The sequence below is a fragment of the Pholcus phalangioides genome, unplaced genomic scaffold, assembly GCF_987345545.1.
Source record: "Pholcus phalangioides strain wild (caught in Gottingen) unplaced genomic scaffold, Ppha-v1.0 ptg000015l_1, whole genome shotgun sequence".
NCBI classification, from domain to species: Eukaryota; Metazoa; Arthropoda; class Arachnida; order Araneae; family Pholcidae; genus Pholcus; species Pholcus phalangioides.
The window spans coordinates 83,137,209-83,154,614 of record NW_028301608.1 but is presented as its reverse complement, the minus strand read 5'-3'; the positions used below and the strand labels follow the sequence as shown (position 1 = coordinate 83,154,614).

The 17,406-nt window shown below is 39.1% G+C and overlaps 1 protein-coding gene across 1 annotated transcript; it reads right to left on the bottom strand.

Moving 5' to 3' along the window:
• Nucleotides 1–3,001: 3,001 nt before the first annotated feature.
• Nucleotides 3,002–17,386, bottom strand: LOC149076855 (uncharacterized). Its single transcript, XM_089242563.1, has 6 exons — nt 17,213–17,386; nt 12,824–12,873; nt 12,578–12,682; nt 7,889–7,927; nt 6,428–6,472; nt 3,002–3,134 (listed from the first exon to the last, which is right to left on the bottom strand). The coding sequence occupies exons 1-6, from the start codon at nt 17,328–17,330 to the stop codon at nt 3,072–3,074; spliced, it is 420 nt and encodes a 139-aa protein (XP_089098689.1). The 5' UTR covers nt 17,331–17,386; the 3' UTR covers nt 3,002–3,071.
• Nucleotides 17,387–17,406: the final 20 nt, after the last annotated feature.

The window sequence follows — 17,406 nt, the reverse complement described above, 5'->3', positions numbered from 1 at the left end:
ATTGTAGACGCTAAACGTTTTGCGTTAAGATCATTTTTGCCTAATAAACATGCAAAATGTGTAATGCCTTTTCTTCTACTAAGAGCACAGTTACTGGAACGTTTTTTTTCCTTCCTTATTTTCAAACCATTTAAAAAGAGCGCCTATGAATCTTTCCTTGTAGATTTTCAGTTCACCATCCGAAAACTTTTTTTTCCAATTGCTTTTTGCTCTTCATAATCGTGGATAGTAAACTTCGTGGAATCCATAATCGCTTTGGTACCTCACTTTTTCCCATTTTTGGCTTACAAAAAATTTTAATTTTATAGTTCAATTTTTGAAGCAACGGACAGCATTTTTGCGTCTTAAATTCACAAAAATGAACTCTCATACGATTACATCACCACAACCAACGTCCGAGAATCTAACTAAAGAACACGAAATGAATATAATAATAAGCATAATGACAAAAATTAGACTGGAAAAAATAAGTTAACAAAAGAATTCGAGTGTACTGGAAAATTGTTAGTTTCGTTATGCACAAAATGGTTTCCTCCACTACGAAAGGAAATACATCGTATATGATTTATTAAAAAACTGATGTACTACTTCCTGTCATTTGTCGTTTTCCTGAATCGCGATGAAATTTATTGGACATGCTTTCTGAGTTGGGGGAAGGAAAGAAGAGTTATTCAGCGTTCAATGGAGCTGCTGTGCGGTCGTGGGGGCATCGTGCTGGACTCTCATCGTGAGGATCCAGGTTTGAAAACCATTAACGCACAGTGGTGTTCAGCTGAAGTTGTTTTCCTTGGGTTTTCCGACTTCGAGACATGAATGCGAGCCGGTTTCCCATTTAAAGAAGTCTCTCCGAAGAGAGCAGGCAGACCTACAATACGATACTGACATAACATGAAAATTCAAGCATTTACCATCTTCACTTCAAAATATGGAAGTTAGACGGAAGCACCAGTAAAAACACGAAACAAGCTCACTTCTGACAACATGACGTTAATGCCATACGTACACTCAGAACACACATTTCGGCGTGTACTAATTCGTCAGAAATTCCGCAGAAGAATATATGCATGTGCTGTACAGAAAAAGAAGTGTTCAATGGAACCAAAATTTGGCGTGTTTATGTTTATTTTGGTGATATGTTCACGCTGATCAGTTTCTCAATAATGGAAGAGAATTATCTCTTCAAAAAAAGTCACTCGTGAGAACAAAATTTTTTACAAAAAAAATCGCATTTAAATATACCAATTCCTGCAACTTTTATGAATTTTTTAAATATTTACGAATTTATGGGACACTCTGTACATTGTTTTTGATTAATTGAAAAACTAATGCGCCATTTCCTGCCGTTTTCCTGAATCGTGAATTCAGTGTTCGACGGAATCCATGTGTGATTTGCGTGTTTATTACGGTGATACGCGGTCACGCTTATCAAATATCCACAATAACAAATTATCTATTCAAATAAAAAGTATAATTTATAACCATCTCATCATTGACTCTACATATTATAGCACTTTTTGTTGGAAGCACGGAATCTCAGTAAACTCACAATAGACTTTGTATTACCATTAAAATGGGCGCTGATGAGGAAGGGGTATTTTATCGTCTTCTTCCTTATAGATAAAAGAGGCTTTTGTTATGTAGTCATTGTTATGCTCATGTTTCAAGATGAAACGCGATGAAAGGCAGGAAGATCGGAAATCGTTAAATGTTCACGTGTTTATTTTTTTACAAGAGGAATATGCGTTATGCATTGCGTGATAATTTACTATAAGCATATGAATTACCATTACAATAAATTAAGAGGAAAAGGGGTAGAGATAAGCGCTGTCATCAGGGTCGCAACTAATGGGGAGCAGGCGGATATGGTGCCCCGGGGCCAGAGGAGGAGCATATTTCATCCTTTCAACTCTCTTTCAACATTACAAGTGCGTATCAAAATGTGTGCTTGCCCCTAAGACGCCTTCATATACAGTATTAAGGAGTTCTACTTGCCCCAGCTGGCCAAGAATCCCGGTTTCGGCCATGGCCGTCATGGGCGGAGATACGAGAGGAGGGGGGCAATGAACCGTGACCTTCGAAAGTAATACTAAAGTAATTCACTCACGTAGGTCACGAATGAACCCCCAGCGTCAAAAAGGGAGTGGGCAGATGAAGGCGTCTTAGGCAGATCTAATGTATATGTTGTGTATGAACTGACATCATCATCATCATCGTACCCCCCCCCCCCAGCAATAATGACCTTGCCCCCCCAGACTTCAGAGTCTATCTCCACCTATGCTGGCCGTTATATACTATGAATGAAAATACCTGCAAGAGACGAGTGCAAAGCAAACTATAAAGCGAGTTTACAGTATTGGCTTTCTTTCAAGCGCTTCACGCCAAATCCTTTTCCACTTTTTAAAGTGGGGGAAAAAGTTAAAGGACAATCGAAAAATCGTCATATCTGAGAAACTTGTGATGTAAATAGAGTAGAGCATCGATTTTCGATTATCTGAAAAAGAAATATGCCGTGCATCCCAAGTTGGACATATTGAGCACAGTTGGCATAGTGAGCACGCATGGGCCTACGGGCCCCCAAGAGAAGAGGGGCCTCAGAAAAACTAGAAGTAGTTGAATTTTTCAAGAATTTTTAAAGGTAGGGTCTCATAAAAAGCACTTAGCCCGGGGGCCCATGAGGCTCTTAAGACGGTCCTGATTGAGCACCTTCAATTTGGTTTGTAAAAAAACTTTATGATCAGTCCTGTAATATAAAATTAATCTTAAAAGTGTCTATGTGTTCAATATTTTTCGTAATATACGCATTTCAAATCGGGTGATTCTTTTTGAAACACCCTGTATTATTCACCTCAGGCAGCAGAATTTCTATGACCGGCCCTGAGTGAGAGTCTGCTGTATTACTGATTTTTTCCCTTATGTTCGAATGAGGAAATATGGAAAAGATCTACGAGAAAATTATGAATAAATGAACCCTTTAAAAATTTTTTAATAAATGAGTCTAAATAATATTTTATTTTTCATCAATCTTAAACATTGTGTCGTGCTGGAAATGACGCACGATTCATTCTCAAATTTCATTTCATCATCATCAATGCTTTTTTCTCCATGCATTTCTGAACCATTTTCTGGAAGCATGTCTGTAAGATACAAGAAAAGCCGATTGTTTGGAAGCAGTTAAATATATTATACTGTATCACAAAAAATAGTTATGATATGCCAGCGGTGGTCCATAATCCATTCAAGTTTTGTTTTTTTTCATTAAAAAAATCACTAGACAAATATAGTAAAACCCCTCTTAACGGTCAGTTCCCTCAAATGCGGTCACCTATCTTTTACGGCAAAATAATAAATTTCTCTTGCATAGCAAAAGTATACTTTCCAAATCCTTAATTAACGGTCACCCCTCTTTTATCGATACATTTTTTTTTTGTCCCGTTGGTGCCCACTAAAGAGAGAATTCACTATAATCAACTTCTCTTTCACGTATGATTAGATTACAGTCAGTCCCCCCCCCCACCCGCGTATTCGCGGGGTTATGTTCCGGGGGTGACCGCGAATACGGGAAATCCGCGAATAACTTAAACCATCGGTTTTTTTATATATCTCGTTTATTGAACGGCATGAGAAAGGGTAACGCAAAGGTAGAAGGGAATGTAAAAGAGAGCGCAATGAGAGAGATTGTTGCGATGTTTTCTGAAAGAACATTGTGACTTCTGTTTGCCGTTTCTTCTTCATATCATCAAGTACGTTGGAATATGTTGACAAGGCTTTTTCTATCAATTGCTCTACAAGTGAGGAACGTACCATCTATGTCATGAAAACAATCTCTTGCTGATTTGAACTTGCGAAGCCCTTCCGCTATGTTACTCATGGTGTTAACTCACTCCGCCAAGTTACTCACTTTTTTATCTTGATTTTCTTCATCTGGTACCGCTTATAGGAGCAGTCAACTGCATTAATTCCTCCTCAATGAATGCTGAATTGGTCGATTCTCTGAATTGCTATTAATTAACTTTTCGATTTCTATATCATTGAACTCTTTTCCATCCACCTGTTTCGCTAATGTGACAATGTATTTTATAATATCTGCAGTTGGCTCTATAAAAATGGTTGTGTTCTGGAGCGCAAGTTGTGACCAAAGGTTAATTTAACTCGAGGTTACTGTTTCTACCTCAGGAGCTGCCACAGCTCTAGTGATGACAGTAATGTTATTAGCGAGCCATCCTAAGCATGCACAACTCAAATTTTGTAAACAAAACACATGAATGAGACGATTTCTGAGTGTTGCAAAAAACATTTTCCAATAAAGCCAAAAAAACTGCAAATACGGGGGGGCCGACTGTACGCATGATAATTTTAGTTGTCAGATTTCAAAAGTTTGAATTCGATATAATATATCAATACAGTACACACCGCTTATTGAAATCACGGATAATGTTATCATTCGGGCATTGTTATGTTATAATTTTCACTAAGCGCGGAACCGACCAATATCATAGCATGGGAAGAATTTTGTTTTTTTTGTTATCAGAACTTTGTGTGTGGTTTATGTTATCAATTTTTTTTTCCATCGAAAGTTTTTTATTTTTTGCATATTTTGAAGCTGATTCCGGCTCATTTTTTTCCTTCAAAGTTATCATTATCAATCTATGAGATTGTGTAGGGGACAGATGACTCCCTTATTGAAGAAATTTCAGTACTCAGTTCACAATGATCCGATCGGGCCTTAATAGTCGCTATGATTCATGCATATCGCTTCTTTTGCAATTCCTCTCCCATAGGCCTAGTAAAGGCATGTGTAAGTTAAGGAAAAAATCCTATCTTCAGTTCTTGGTCAGTTTGTATCAACTGACCACGTTCATAGCTCTTCGGCCGGAAGACTTCCGTGAGGGAATCTATAGACTCTCTGTAATTGGTCTGATTTCCGTAATTGTCAAGGAGAAGTAACGAGATTCGAACCCGGGTCTTCGTCATGAGTCAGTTACATTCACCAGTGGACTACACTGCACGCCTTTGAACTGGGTTTAGGAAGACTTTAAACTCTTCTCTTTCCAGGGGCGTAGCCAGAAATTTCGTTCGGGGGGGGGGGACCACTTTCATTTCGGGGGGGGGACCAGACCCCCAAGTCCCCCCCCCGCTACGCCCTTGTCTCTTTCGCTCACTCACGTGCTCGCAAATTCTCTAGGTGTCACTCTTTCGGTCACTCACTGACCTAGTCCCTTGCTGTCTGGATAGAGGAGTATGTATTATACAAATTTCGTCGTCCTTCTCCCACTCTACTAATACTCTTAGCCATTCATTCTTCAAATTTGCCGTCCCTCTGAACTTGCCGCCTTGTACTATAGCTCACTAAGTCCCCTTTAAATACGCCACTGAAAGTACTGTACATTATAAAAAGTATCGTAATTCATAATATACATTAGATGGTTCTATTCCAACTCCATAATTTCAGAATAAAAAAAAAAGATTTTGCTTGATGGGAAATTTCTTTTTTTAACATATAATCGACAAAAAAAAAAAAAAAAAATGCGCGATTTAAGACAGGCATCTTTAACCTGTTCCCCGCGAGCACCACGGTGCTCCCTGAACCACCTAGAGTGCTTGCTGCTTGTGTTCGATTTCGTGCTCACGAGCACTGGATCAACAATTCCAATTCCACCATGTACACATTGCATTTAAGGATTGAAATCATCCTGATTTTTTATGCATTTTTATGTCAAAACTTGCTGTATAAGGGTGCTCTCCTTTTGACGATGGAGTACAGGCAGAGCTCGCGACTAGGAAAAAGGTTGAAGACCTCTGATTTTAAGGTTCTAAAATATGTTATGAGGGGGGAAAAAAACGGACTTGACCCGTTTTACTAAACGGGACATATTGTCATCGTTCTTACAACCTGGAATTAAAAATTCAGAAATAGTTATCTATCGGTTATTGTTATCAGAAGCCCCGAGTACCGATATGATCACATTAAGTGGCGTGAATTGCCTAAAGGTGGCTACGCACGTAAGAGTCACTTGGTCAATGACTCGGTCAATTACATGTGCCGAATGGTTTGTCGATGAATTTTTAGTAAATCGCTTCAGTGTAAAAACTGATGTTGCGCAAGCATGCTTGTACCGTGTGGGGGCGAACGGGAATTTGTGCATGCTTGCGCGCAAAAAAAAAAAAAAAAAAAAAAAAAAAAAAAATATATATATATATATATATATATATATATAATTAGAATATGCATGCTTGTCAAGCTTGCAGTTACGTGTGTAGCAGCCTTTAGGCAATGTACTCCGCTTAATGTGATCACATCGGTACTCGGGGCTTCTGATAACAAGGCACCTCAACAGCAAAAAAAGGAAGAAAAATAATCAAAATCAATAGTTTTCGAAAATCGATCAAAAACTTCATGAGATGCTATTTTGTTTTGGAAAGTACTCACCATGCCTTTCTGAAACTCCGCATTTTCATCTTCAGTAAAATTACCCTGTTCAAAAAACAACTTTTTATTGAAGGATTAACATAATCTCAAATAAAATCATTCCCGATTTGTAAAAATATACTCTAATTATTATGTGAACGTAATAAAGTCGAAAAATTACCGGATTATGTTCGAGTCAACTTTGTTATGATTAAATCACGGCAACATACAGTTTATGTACAAGGTGTCCCATAAATTCGTAAAAAGTTTAAGCATTCGCCAAAAAATTGAGAAAAATTTGTACAGCAGACTCTCGACTATCCGGCCTAGTTTAAAAACAATAACATATCAACGAATTACACTATTACCTTTTAATGAAGTGGAGAAGGAGGAAGGGGCTGAAGAAGCTGAGAAGAACCGCTATCATCGTTATCTCAGTTGCTCGTTATCAGTTGATTGTTGAGATATCACGATGGTAGTGGGAGAATAGAGAGGGGGGGGGGGGAAACACATACAACTCTGTTTCATATGGTTACAATAAATAAACCTCCGTCCTGAGGACAAAAGAGGTTGAAGAAACAGTCAGATAGATTGAATTTATTCCACAGGCGTTTGGACGCAGTATTACGTCCCTGATCGTAAAGGCATTAAATTAGGCGAGGTACCTCGTAATTTCCACTGAGAAGTTTCAGGAGAGAGTTCGTTGAGCAATATGGCGGAATTTTAAAGATGCTCAGGAATTTCATTTTGATTGTTGGAAGAATCAAAGATTCCGCAACTGTTGTTTGAAACTGCTTTTTTTTCGTCGTATTCTTATCGCCGTTATTTTTTTCAATAAGATCCATAGAGTCTTTCATGAACTTAGAACAATGACAGATTAAATCTTTCAACCACAATAAAGAAGAGCAATTTCGGTAATGTTCCTATTTGTCACACTTCACCTCCGGAAGCAAGGACTTGGCTTTATCGGGATGTCCATCAGACCGAAAAGATGCCTGTATGCATCGATTGATCAACGGTGACCGCAGATGGTCTGGATGTGGTCACAGTCCTTTATGAAATTGCCCTCCCCCTCTTAACTTGCTGGCGGTTTCGGAAAAGGTGCATGCATCGGTCGATCAATGGTGACCGCAGAGGGTCTGGATGTGGTCATCTCGTCCTTTATATGAAATTGCCCTCTTCTTAGATTACTGGTGGTTTTCAGAAAAGGTAAGGTGCTTGCATGCATCGATCGATCAAACGTGATCGCAGAAAATCTAAACTGATCGCCAATTTTTGACGTCATAGCCGATGTGTCGTGACCACCAAAGTCGCAGTTTTTCCAATATCTCTTATCTGAGCGTCAATGACAGAATTAACAGATGGTCAAGGTTTGTCACATTTATGAAGACAACCAATTTGTGTGTCAATGTTTCTTCTCACAATTTTTCGCATTTAGAACATGAGTGTAAATACAAAAAGACAATTGAAAAATATTCTTACCGATCCGTCCTCCCTCCATTTGAAATATTTTTCAGCAACCTGTGAGGAACGTATTGAAATATTCGTCAGCAATTTAGTTAAATACGCAAATGAATTTTAAGCAACTTAGTTGCACACCTTCTTCAACACGATTCTTACAATATCATGAAAATTCAAGCATTCACCATCTCCACTTCAAAATATGCAAGGCAGATGGCAGCACGAACACCAAACAAACACAATTCTGACAACACAAACACGTTAGGGTTAGATCCACGCATGTACGCACATACACAACAACATGTTCCTGCATGTGTACTTTCGATTCGTTAGAAATTCCGCAGAGGAAATGTGTACGTTGTGCATGTACGTTAAGTAGTAGTGTTAGTAGTCAGCGGAAATCTAGTTAAATAGTCTAAGCACTTTAGGCAATTTAGTTAAATAGGCCATGCATTTTAGACAGTTTAGATAAAGTAGCTATCCTATACAGCTCCAAAAATATTGAACTACACTGGTGTGCAAAAATTAAGGACGAAGCTGGAAAATTGAGGTCCAGTTCTCTTTACGAATGAAAGCAGATTTAGTCTGATTAGCGATTCTGGACGCATACAAATCTGGAGAAAACGGGGAACACGCAATAACTCCCTCCAACATCATCTAAAGCAGTGGTTCTCAATCTTTTCAAGCCCGCGGCCCGGTTTCATTCATTTTTGTGAGTTGGAGGCCCGGTCAAACACACGACCAACGGAAAATGAATGAGGGAAAATGAAACGGCTAATCACTCACGGCCCGGTATGAATGATATCAGGGCCCGGCGGTTGAGAAACACTGATCTAAAGAGACCGGTTTGGAGGTGGCGGAGTTCTGGTTTGGGGGAAGAATCATGCTTGCCACCCGTCCATCTTCCAAGGTGGTTCAATCACTGGTGCCCGTTACTGTAACGAGCCAAGCGGCTTTCACGTGCGTCTTTTTAGAAGTGCTATGGGTCCTCAGTTCCTCTTCATGGACGACAACGGTACACCTCATCGTGCAGTGGCTGTCGCAGAGCTGTTGGAGAGTGAAGATGTTCAACGCATCGATTGGCCGGCAAGGTCCCCGGATCTAAATCCAATCGAACACGTGTGGGACACTAGGGAGATGCTTGGCAGCATGAACGTCAGCAACGATTTCGGAGCTGCAATTGGCACTACAACAGGAATGGGGAGCAATGCCTCAACAGCTCGTTGACAACCTTGTACTCAGCATGAGCAGACGATGTAAATCCTGCATAGCAATCAGGGATGATACTAAAAGCTAGATTTTGCTTGCCAGTCATTTGCCACATGGACGTTTCTGTCTTCTGTCCAAATTTTTCTGTCCGAAGCTAATTTTTCAATAAAGTTCTTTTTTATCTTTTGGATTTTTTTTTTGAAAGTTTTATTTACTTTTCCAACGTTCTTACGTCTGGGGGATCTTTAGTATTATTTGTGTTGATTTCGAACACTTTTGCATGCCGTTACATTGGGAACCGTCTCGTCTTTAATTTTTGCGACTTCAATATGGCGAATTCTTGCTCGACTCATGAAAGAAACAAATCTAGATTTAAGGAAACTTAGAAATGAATATTTTTCCCCCTTTTCCAAGGGGTGCTAGGTATTTCGACCCCCCCCCCCCGAACTTCAAGTTATCCATCTGCCTGTTTCTGCTTCCAAAAATTCTTAGTTAAAGCTGTGGTGGAATTTCTTCGATGTACTTTACGGGCCCATAATTAATTTTAAAATATCTTAAATTATATTAATTTATGCAGTTGAATATTAAAAGACAATACGGAGACATTAATTTTCATGCTTGAGAAGATATAAATAAACGGTTGAAATCAATGTTATTACATGGATATCCAACTCAAACGTAGGTCCGGCTAATTACTTGATATTTAATTTTTTGGGCTTCTTATACCTCACTCTAAGCGAAATGTTTCAAAAATCGAGAATTTAATACAATTTTTAAAATTATTGATGTGGCAGAAATTCCCACTAAATTTCCGCATTTCTACAGTAAAATCGGCAATTTTAACACTGATTTCTATTGGGATAATCCTTTGCCTGTTCCTCAAAGTGATGCTGATTATGATTCTGACGTCTATTCAAAAAGCTCTCATTACTAGGAGGATTGAAAAAGTGGCAAACCGTTATAAAGGCATAAACTATTATACATACACACTGTCAGCATTAAAGAAATGACAAACCATCGTAAAGGCACATACACCTCTGAAACGCATTGCTAGGGAACCACGGTAACCAAATTAAACGTTCCGAAAATGATTATCGAGGCCCAAAAACCACTGTTGCCCGACAGTTTTTTGCCCTGCTCTGACGAACTTTTAAAGTAGCCTATCGTTCAAGTCAGGTCACATTTGGTATATATGCAAAATTTGGAGAAAACACACACACACACACGCACGCATGCACGCGCACACACGCACAGAGAGAGAGAGAGAGAGAAAATGAATTATATATACTAGCTATACCCGGCGCTGCCCGGGTTTTCTTCAATGAGGCTGTTTGGATCACGTGATATCTCCCTCTTTCTTTGAGGGACATGCAAACAGTGTCTAAGTTAACCAATATGGCGACTTCCTGCGCGACTTCATGAAATAAACAAATCTAGATTTAAAGAAACATAGAAATGAATATATACTTTTTTTCCTTTTTTTAAGGGGCGCTAGGTATTTCGATCCCCCCCCCCTTGAAATTCAAGGTATCCATCTGCCTGTTTCAGCTTTCAAAAATGCTTAATTGAAGCTGTGGAATTTCTTCGATGTACTTTACGGACCCATAATTAATTTTAAAACATCCTAAACTATATGAATTTATGCAGTTGAATATTAAAAGACAATACGGAGACATTAATTTTCATGCTTGAGAAGATATAAATAAAAAGTTGAAATCAATGTTATTGCATGGATCTCAACTCAAAAGTAGGTCTGTCTCACACACACACACACATAGAAAATCAATTTTATATATATAGATATATAGTCGGTGGTTGAAGACTGAAAGGGAGGAGCATTGTCCATCATAAACTAACGGACAACGCTCCTTTTCCTTATTTATGCTTTTTTTCCCCTTCTTTGATTTTGGAATTCAAACATCTAAGTTGCACTTAGGAACATGGAAATATTTTTGTTTTCCACAGGAGAGACAGGGCAACAACTTTGTAGTTGGACGTGAGAGAATAGGGGTTGTGCAAAAATTTATATACGGTAACATTTTTATTAATATATTTTTTCATTTGAATGGCAAAATGGACACGATATCATTTGAAAATTTTTCCTAATTAAAAGTTATCTCTAAAACCAACGCGGTTCAGGAAATAACCATTAGACAATAATGAGTGGACACCCACCCTGTATATAAAATTGATTTTCTGTCTGTGTGTGTATATTCTCTGTACAAATTTACAATTTTAGACCGATCGTCGCCAAATTTTGCATATATAATACTAAACAGGACTCGATTTGACCGATAGGCTTTTTTGAAAAGTTCGTCAGAGTAGGGCAAATGTCCCAAATGGGCGAAAACAGTCGGGCAACAATGGTTCATCGGCCTCAACAATGACTTTCGGAATGTTTTTTTTTGGTTATTGGGGTTTCCAAACAAATATCTTTCAGACGTATTTACTCCTTAACAATGATTTGTCCGTTTATCAATGCATTAAGTATATAGAGGAAAACTCGGACAGCACCGTGCATTACAGCTAATAAGGGGCCGTTCAAGTGTTACGTAAGCAAATTTTTAGCCATTTTTGACCCGCTCCCTCCCCAATTGTCAGCAAAAGTCAACAAAACGCTGACCCCTCCCCCTTTGTCAGCAAAATTTCGTCATCAGCTCGGTCCCTCTGAATCCTAACTCATATTTTCATAAAGTGTGGTTGATGACGTAAGCATTATCCAAATCCCCCCTCCCCCCCTTGTCATCAAAAGTCAGCAAATCGGAAAACCCCCCCCCCATTGATGATGACGTAATACTTGAACGGCCCCTAATGAATATCAGCAGTTTGTAAATCAGGGAGTCAAATTTTCAGTTCAGTCAAGTCATAGTTCTAAAAAGGTCATTTTCAGTTCAAACGATGATCACGAATTTAGTTTTTAAATTAAATTCGTGATCATCATTCGTGTGTGTATTAAAATGCAAAGTATTTTTACCTTGTCGAAACAGAATCGTCCCATTGGCCAGCTGTTGGACACCCTCTGTTTTATTGTCTTGCGGTGCATACTTTAGTTTTTGTTTTTAAAAATGCACAAATGTTGTACAATCTTGAGAAAATCAATAATGAACATCGACGTTTAAATTTGAAGTATATTAAATTTTAACTATTCACACACACACACACACACACACACACACACACACACACACCACACACACACACACACACACACAGAAAAAGATTCTGAGCATTTGAGCATTTAAGAATAAGCATTTTTTAACTGATATGTTTTATAGAATATGAGCAAACAATAATTATACATGTGTGTGTGTGTGTGTGAAAGCAAAATTTTATCCTGGATACGCCGATGCGGAGCTTTATGATGAATTCATAAATTTATTTTTATGCTGTTTAAAAATATGGCACTATTTTGCAGCAAATGGTAGTAATTTTATTTTTTGACCTTCATGAGAATTTAAATCATGGAATCACACATTAGAAGTAAAAAGTATAAGAAATTACATTTTTTGCGGCGTTATCGTCATTGCAAGCTACACCGAGTAGTTGTCTCATATCACCTTGAGATCCTATTTGCTCAGCCCAATATGCTAAAGCAATGTCTATATCCTAAAAAAAAAAAAAAAAAAAAAAAAAAAAAAAAAAATATATATATATATATATAGTTATAAGTGCATGTAAGTTTAAAGCAAAGTTGTTGCAAATTAATAAAAAGTGCAATATAAAAAAATGTTAACATTTTGAACTTACCTTGTCAGTGAAAGTAGAGTAGCAATTCTCGAACTTCCGTATACCCTCCTCTATGAACAAAAAATAAAATAAAATAAATGTAAAATATTCAATATCTGATGTGTGTAACAATATGTTAAATGTGTGTAACAATATGTTAAACAATATGTTTAATGGAAGCTAAACCAATATGGATACTTTAGTGAAATTTCGAGGACGGAACGCTTCAGATTATTTTGTTTCCTCTTTTAAATAATGAAGACGGGATCCAGACTTTTCCTTAGTGCCTTTACTCTAGATCAGTGGTTCTCAACCGGGGGCCATATGGCCCCCTTGAGGTATCCCAGTACCACTAGGGGGGCCATATGGCCACGGAAGGAAATGGAGAATGGGGAAATGACATGTGGTTTGGAGGGCTTCAGAGAGCTGAGAAGAAAAATTAAGGTGTGAAGAAATAAAGCTTTTATATTAGTGACTATACACGCACAGAATCCAACAAAACCACCCATAAAACCAGAGTCGTCTTAGGGCATAGACCAACCCGGGTCTCACCGCCTACATTTTGCAACAAGTTCCCTAGGATGAAGTTTTTCGCAGGTCCCTGGCTAGATTTTTCACAGACCTCCTTCTCTATATTGAATTATAGTGTGAAAAAACAAAAATGATGAAAACCATATCAGGCCCCGGGCTGCAGCTCTCACTGTCCCACTCTTGTGAGGGGTCGTGCCCGGGGCCCTCATGTCAATAAGTAAGGTAGGGACATTTTGATATTTGTATGGTACAATAAATTTTGAAAATAAGTAGGAAATGCGTAGGCTGTTTATTTCCAGTTAAGTACGGGACTAAGATAGCATCACTTTACCTGGGGGGGGGGGGGCGTTGAGACGGTTCTGATAGAACTCGGACTAGTAGGGAGATCAATAAATTATAGGCCAGTGGTCTGGATGCCAATTTTCTTTGCAAAATTTTCGTTCAGTATAAATTCAATGAAAAAATTATTTCAACACGTATAAAAGATCTTTCTTCTAGATGGGAGTTGAAGACTGAGGGTAAGGCAGGGGGCCACGAGAAAAAAAAATGGTTCAAAGTGGGCCACGGGCAAAAAAAATTAAGAAACACTGCTCTAGATTACTTCCTAGAACACACAGGGGGGCTTACAGGAAAGTCCTTACATCATGAGATTATTCAAGAACCGTTGATCCTAGAAGCATACTTCTAATTGGAAAAAAGTATCCAGATAACTTTTGTAGAGTATCTCAGATACGTCATTAATATTGCAATATTGTACAGTTATTGAAAAAAAAAGAACTTTTTATTTGGTCGCTCAGTTTGAGAGAAAATTGTTTCCCCGTCTCTCCTGAGTAGAAAAAAAAAAATCCACGTTTTTAAGTGCAATATTCGCTGAGGTATTTTTGAATTCGAAACTTGTTAGAAATTAAGGTAAACAACTGCACATTAACTAACGCGACGGTTCTCAACCGGTGCTCCGCGGCGACTCGAGGAAAATAAAATAAATCGGTAAAAATGATAGATAAATAAAAAAAGATCTACACAGAGGGGTCCGCCATAAAAATTATATACAAAAAGGGCTCCTCGAGTCAAACAGGGCTCCGCCATAGAAATTATATACTAGAAAGCGAGTCAAAAAACGTTGAGAACCGCTGAACTAACGGATAGGGTCATTCTACGCTTCATATATGTACAGTGTACTACTTCATAATACTTATTTTTTTTTACTCTTTTATTGAGTTTTCATGGTCACCCTGAAAGGTTATTTTCCCAATATCCCTTTCGGACCCGAGCATTCATTTTTTTGGAATTTTCAAGAACTTTTTGCGCGCATAAAATATACACTGCTCAAAACAATTAGGGGAGCACATGGTTTTAACAAAATTACGCAAAGATGTATACCGATAAGTAACATAAAATGAATCATCCATAATTTGAAGCCTAGCAGGAAACGGAAGAAGAAAACTTCATATGCAAATCAAAGTTCATGACGTCAAAAACCAGAAAAAGGAGATAGGGCAGAAATCGGGATGTTGCAGAAACGTCTGTTTTACTGCAGTAACTGTTAAATTCGATTGCGTAGTATTTTTTTTTTTAAACAAGGTGACTTGAGGATGTCTCAACAACGTGATTTACCGGAATCCATGGCATGGCGTGTTATAGGCAGACTGGAATCCGCGCAAACACAACGTAGTGTCGCGGACGCTGTTGGAGTCGCCAGAAGTGTTGTTGCAAGGCTGTGGAATCGATTCCAAGAAACAGGAAATGTTAGACGTCGACCAGGGCAAGGTCGGCCACGCGCCACTACAGCAACTGATGACCGGTATGTACGGTTAACAACCCGTCGAAACAGAACAGAGAATGCTACGCAGCTGCAAAGACGGTTGCTCTTGGCAACAGGACGAAGGGTGTCCAGCCAAACAGTACGTAATCGGCTTCATGAGGGAGGGCTCTATGCACGTAGGCCAATGGTCTGCATTCCGTTGACCCCACGCCACCGTGCGGCCCGAAGAAGATGGGCTGCTGAACATCGAGATTGGGAGCAACATGATTGGAGCCAAGTGCTGTTTACAGACGAGTCCCGATTCAGTCTGGAGTGTGACACCCGACGTGTTCTGGTATGGAGGGATAAGGGCACTCGAAATAACCCCGCATTCGTTCGTGAAAGGTCACAATACAGACGAGCTGGTTGGATGGTACGGGGTGGAATCAGCATAGGCGGACGTACGGACCTGCATATCATTCGGAATGGCACTTTGACGGCCCGAAGGTATGCAGACGAGATACTGCGACCTCATGCCATCCCTTACGCTGGAGCCATTGGAGATTCCTTTGTTTTCCGGGATGATACTGCCCGACCGCATAGAGCTCGTCTGGTGGAGAACATGCTTGAAGCTGAAACAATACAGCGTATGGAATGGCCAGCGTGCTCTCCTGACCTGAATCCAATCGAGCATGTTTGGGACATGCTCGGACGACGCATTGCTGCGCGACCAAGGCCGCCTGTTACTGTCCGAAACTTGCAGATTGCACTTCTTGAGGAGTGGAACAGTATTCCCCAAAGTCTGATCGATAACCTCATCGCATCCATGGCAAACAGGTGTGCAGCAGTCTTAGCTGTTCGAGGAGACCACACGCCCTATTAAAACTCATGCATCATGTCTAAACAGTACTTTTTTTTATCGTTTACATGTAACCAAATTGTTGCCCTAAATCATCTTTTCATGTTTTTTCCATATTTTCAAAGAATTAAAGCTTAATTCCAAATTTTTTTACGTCTTTTTTCCGTATTGCGCATTGATACGCGTGTACTATCCATTGTATGCCAATACGTGGCTGTCTCGCACGGTTTTCTTCACTTTTTTGCTTGTTCCCCTACTTGTTTTGAGCAGTGTATATTAAAAACATGAATGTCAGTAAATCTTTACTTTTTTTTCAAATTTAATTCTTTTTTCTAGTTTCAGCCAAGATGATGCAGGGTATATTCACTTTCACATACTATTTTTTCCAGAATTTCATTGCTATATTTTATGTAATAAATCTCACTTCCCCCGGAGGCACTTTTTCCTGGAGAAGACATCTTAAAAAAAACCCCTGCATGTTCAAATCGAAGTGCTACCCTCTGATGGAAGCAAAGTTCATATTCGCCATATTTCTAACTCAAAAGCTTCACAATACTTTGAGTCAAATATTAACTTCCTGAGGTTAAAAAAAAAAGAACGAGGTGTTTTCGTGGATTTACGGAAAATTCACCGGCAAAACTTTACCGACAGGAAAATTCACCACAACAGCTCATCACCAGTGAGTGATTAACCGAGTGATGGAGTAAGTGAGTGAGTGAGTGATTGACCGAATGAGTGATTAGGTGATTGTGTTAGCGACCGTATGAATGATCAAGTGGTTGGGGGAAGTGACCGAACGAGTGATCAAGTGATTGTGTGAGTGACCGAGTAAGTGAGTAACGGTATTAGTGATCAAGTCAGTGATTGATTAAGTGAGTGACCATATGAATGGGTAAGTTAGCGAGACAGTGACTAATTGAGCGACCAGATGAGTGAGGAAGTGACCATATGAGTGAACATCGAAGTGGGGGAGTGACAGAGTGAATGGGTAACGGTATGAGTGACTTTCACTGGCTCATTCGCTCACTCGATTATCTTCGCATTCCCTCAGTCATTCGCTCGCTTACTAACTCACCCCGACTAACTTGATCAATCCCGCTTTTGCTCATTTACTCACTCTCACCTGTTTATACACTCACTCACTTTGTCATTTCCTAGCTGTAAATTTTCCTTTCTATGGATTGTGTAGCAGTGAATTGTTGGCGATCAATTTTCCACACACGGTGTTCATGGATGTTTTAATGCGTAAATAAAATATGCGTATAATATAATTTCTTACCTCCGGATTTACACACCACATCGCTATAACATACGTAGTAAATTTCGGCTATCGATGCTTTGACGGCAAGGTAAGATATCGACACAAATATCAGAAAACAACAAATTCTCATCACCATCTTTAGCAGCAGTAGTATTTCGATGTCCGCCTGTTGTCTTTTGAGTTCTTGCACGGTTTCCACGAATGCTTAAATA